Here is a 4,305-nt window from a genome sequence, read left to right as displayed (position 1 = left end):
TTTTTTGAGACGGAGTCTCGCCCTGTCGCCCAGGCTGGAGTACAGTGGCGCCATCTCGGCTCACTGCAAGCTCCGCCTCCCGGGTTTGCACCATTCTCCTGCGTCAGCCTCCCGAGTAACTGGGACTACAGGTGCCCGCCACATCGCTCTGCTAGTTTTTTTGTATTTTTTTTTTTAGTAGAGACGGAGTTTCACCGTGTTAGCCAGGATGGTCTCGATCTCCTGACCTCGTGATCCGCCCGTCTCAGCCTCCCAAAGTGCTGGGATTACAGGCTTGAGCCACCGCGCCCGGCCTCAGATTATATGTTTTTGCATACCCACTCTGTCTTACTAGCAGCATTGGTATTGGATTCAGGTTAACAGTTGGGCTCATGAGACAAAATTAGCTTCCCCAGGCACTAAGGCTACTTACCCTTAAGAAAGGATATAGGACAGGAAACGGCATGGCTGGTACATCAACAGCATAGAGGAGCTCTCATGATTTCCAGGCACAGCTTGTGTATATCCCAAACACCTCACACTTGATAATGTACATGTTCCTTAGAAACACAACTGGGTAAGGAAGGATTAACTTAGTTCAGTGAAGCCATTACATCTACAGTCTGTTCAGATTTTATACCTTGTTCCCTTTCTCCAGTACAGCAACATCTCATCAGTACTGGAAAAGCAATCTGGACAGTGAACCAGAAGTTCTTGAAGTTACAAGTAACTTCAGCCAGATTTTCATGTGTCTTGGGTTTAGTATATTCCTATAAATTATCAGTTATAAATTTCAAGGATGATTCAGGCACAGCAGCACACGTGCCTGTAGTCTTAGCTACTCAGGAGGCTGAGGGAAGGAGGATTACTTGAGCCCAGGAGTTTGAGGCCAGCCTGTGCAACACAGCAAGACCCCATCTTCATAAATATATAAGTAAATAAACAAGGCTAGGCATGGTAGCTCACACTTGTAATCCCAACACTTACAGAAGTTGAGGCAGGAGGATCCCTTGAGCACAGGAGTTCGAGACCAGCCTAGGCAACATAGGGAGAACTTGTCTCTACAAAAATAAAAGTAAAAAAATTAGCAGGGCATGGTGGCATACACCAGTGTTCCCAGTTACTTAGGAAGCTGAGACAGAAGTATCACTTGAGCCCGGGAGGTCGAGACTGTAGTGAGCTAAGATCTTCACTCTAGCCTGGGCAACAGAGCAAGACCTTGTCTCAAAAAAAAAAAAAAAAAAAAAAAAAAGAAAGAAAAAAAAAAAGAAAGAAAAAAAGGCAAGGATAAATTTGTCAAATATCAAATCTTCAGATGTTCCTGAGGGTAAGGTGAGGCTAAAGGAAAGGTCACAAATCAGCTGTTAACCCTTTCAACTAAGGTTCTGTAACCAAACAGCCAACAGATAATCCAAAGATATATTTTCTTTGTTCTCCTTGACTTTTTATTATGGAAAATATTAATTTATACACAAGTGAATAAAATAGTATAACAAATACTTGTTCTTTACCTAGCTTTGGGAGTTTATATATGGCCAAACTTGTTTTACCCATCACTAGCCACTTTTCCCTTTCCTATTACTTTGAAACAAATTCCAGGCATAATATTTTATCAATAAATGTTATTTCTAAAAGATGATTCTTAAAAACAATACCATAATGATACATACATACACATTCCTAAATATAAAATATTCTGACAGTGTTCAGATTGTAACTGTTTCATTAATGTTAATTAATTTTTTGTTGTGTGAATCAATCCAAATAAAGTTCAGACATTGAAATTGGTCTTGTAAGTTGTGTTTTGTTTTTTAATAAATTCTCTTGCCATCTTGTTTTATGTTTCCTTGAAATGTATTTATCAAAAAAGGTCATTTGTCATGCAGCGTTTTCTATAATTGAACACACTGGATTTTACTAATTGAATACTTACTATGTTATGTAATGTTGATCAGATGCAGTTGTGACTTGAAAAAATTCCTTCTAATGAAAACAGGAGTCACACAGGACAAGTTGTCTCAGTGTTCTGTAGCAGCCATGGCTTATCAGTGCCTCACAAGAAGTTGTAAAACAATGATTTTTTTTGTTTGTTTTTGGTTTTTGAGACAGAGTCTCGCTCAATTTCTTTTTCATTTATGCCTGGAATGCTTCTGACAAAGAGCTATTTCTGTTCATCTATTTCATTAGCAAGTGGTGCAGTTTGTACCAGAAAGGCAGGATGAATGCTTTATACTTTATGAGTATCACTATGAACTAATGGATTTCTATTATAATCTGATGTATTTCAATTTATTGTAGTTCTCATCTATATATCAATATTGTCCCATCTTTGGCCCCGGTTAGCCTCTTCAAATCCACCATGATTTGAATGAGTATATCTTTAGATAGGTCAAGCTCCTCCTAGTTTGTAGTATCTTCTTCTAATTCTTGTTATATTACACCTTCTAGCTTTACTTACTAATGTTAATTGAATGATCCTTTAAACTCTGAGTTTATTTACCCTTTTTAAAGCTACTGCTTCCTTAACTGAAATAAAATTTCAATTTAAAATGACTTTTTGTAGAGTCCCCAAAACATTCTGTTCATCATGGGCAATTGACTTCCCTCTGTTACCAGTCTCCTCTTGAGCTAGATTTCTTAATTATCAGAAGACTGCTCGGGCATTGAAATATAAGCCCATGCCAAAGAAATAAATTACTTACCTCTCCATGTTTCTGTAAAGCAGTTTTTCTGTTATTTTCCCGCACTAGTTCTGCCAATCTTGATAAAGAGGGAAAGTGGAAAACTACAAGATTAGAACGTGGGACTCTTGTTATTCTGTGCTTTTAGAAAACTTTCTTATTCACATGTTTGTTAACATTAGTTTAGCATTTTAGACTCACCTATTTTTTAAAGTTATTTGGATTAATACATACAACTTTGACTGATGAATTCTGGAGATTTGGACTCTAATCCTGAGTCTCGACTGCTTTCCTGTACTTTCCAGTTCACATAGCTGGATGATCTAAGTGCTAAATACTGGACTCAGTGAGAATCTGCAGAAAATTTAAATCTCCTTCCACAAAGTTCGTCTAAAAATTGTTGATCAAAACCTTTTGTTTTATTAAAGTTAAGAAAGAAGAAAAGAAAAGGCATAAATCATCATCATCTTCCTCCTCCTCATCTAGTGACTCAGATAGCTCAAGTGATTCTCAGTCCTCTTCTGATTCCTCTGATTCTGAAAGTGCTTCTGAAGAGAAATCAAAGAAAAGAAAAAAGAAACATAGGAAAAATTCCCGAAAACACAAGAAAGAAAAGAAGAAGCGAAAGAAAAGCAAGAAGAGGTCTTAATTTTACTTTTCTAATGCTAGCTTTATATTCTGATTCCCTTTTTATAAATAAATCTGTTAGGATTTGGGGTCAATTATATGAAACTGTTAAAATAGTGAGAAATATAGCATGGAGCCGTAAGACTTTTGATATTCTATAGTCTGTAGATTAAATTTTGGGTACATTCATTTTCTTTTGAAACAAAACCCATCAGTTCATTTTTTGTGTACTCAATTAAATGATGGCTTTGGTGTTACAGATTTGTATGTTTTGTAGGAGGATTATGGGATTCATGAAAATTGCAGAAAACCACCAATTGTTTTTCCTATTTTCAGTAGCTCTTATGATAGCATAAGAGTAGAAAGCAGATAATATCCGTGTATTTTACTTTCTTTTCCATTTTGTTTGAAATAATCAGTGTTTGTACTAAAACTTGTCTTCATCTACCTGTTGCCTCAAAATGCAATTAATTTCTTTACCCATGTTTTAAAGTATTTTAAATTTATCAGAGCGCATTCCCCACAGTTTCATATTTTTTATCCGTTTTGTAGGAAAATATTTTTTGAGAGTGTGATAATCGAAACATTTTGTTTTGTTTGTTTTTTGATTGGTTAGTTGGTTTGTCAGAGGAATAGAAGATTTTTCCCATGCGATCACATCTTTGGTAAGGACAGGATGTTTATATTATAGTGATATAAAGGAAAGAAATACCAACAATTGGATATTTGCATAAGGACATAATAACCAACTGTAACTTGTTTTGTGTGTTTCTGTTTGTTAAGTGCATCTAGTGAGAGTGAAGCTGAAAATCTTGAAGCCCAACCCCAGTCTACTGTCCGTCCAGAAGAGATCCCTCCTATACCTGAAAATAGATTCCTAATGAGAAAAAGTCCTCCTAAAGCTGATGAGAAGGAAAGGAAAAACAGAGAGAGAGAAAGAGAGTGGTATGTAAATGTGTATATTTTGTCTCACATGGTTTACTATAGAACTTTTCTTCTTTAAAAAGTTTTTATTTAT

At 36.1% G+C, this 4,305-nt stretch overlaps 1 protein-coding gene across 1 annotated transcript in view; it reads left to right on the top strand.

Moving 5' to 3' along the window:
- PPIG (peptidylprolyl isomerase G) overlaps positions 1 to 4,305 on the top strand; it is a 31,601-nt gene that overhangs the window by 16,592 nt on the left and 10,704 nt on the right. Inside the window, 2 exon segments of the mRNA XM_017854480.1 lie at positions 3,089 to 3,302; positions 4,071 to 4,232. Coding sequence (XP_017709969.1) covers positions 3,089 to 3,302; positions 4,071 to 4,232 — 376 coding nt within the window.

This window comes from Rhinopithecus bieti, unplaced genomic scaffold, assembly GCF_001698545.2.
Source record: "Rhinopithecus bieti isolate Rb0 unplaced genomic scaffold, ASM169854v2 scaffold_37314, whole genome shotgun sequence".
Classification (NCBI taxonomy): Eukaryota; Metazoa; Chordata; class Mammalia; order Primates; family Cercopithecidae; genus Rhinopithecus; species Rhinopithecus bieti.
Note: the sequence above shows the minus strand (reverse complement) of the source record. Positions and strands in the feature narration are given on the sequence as shown.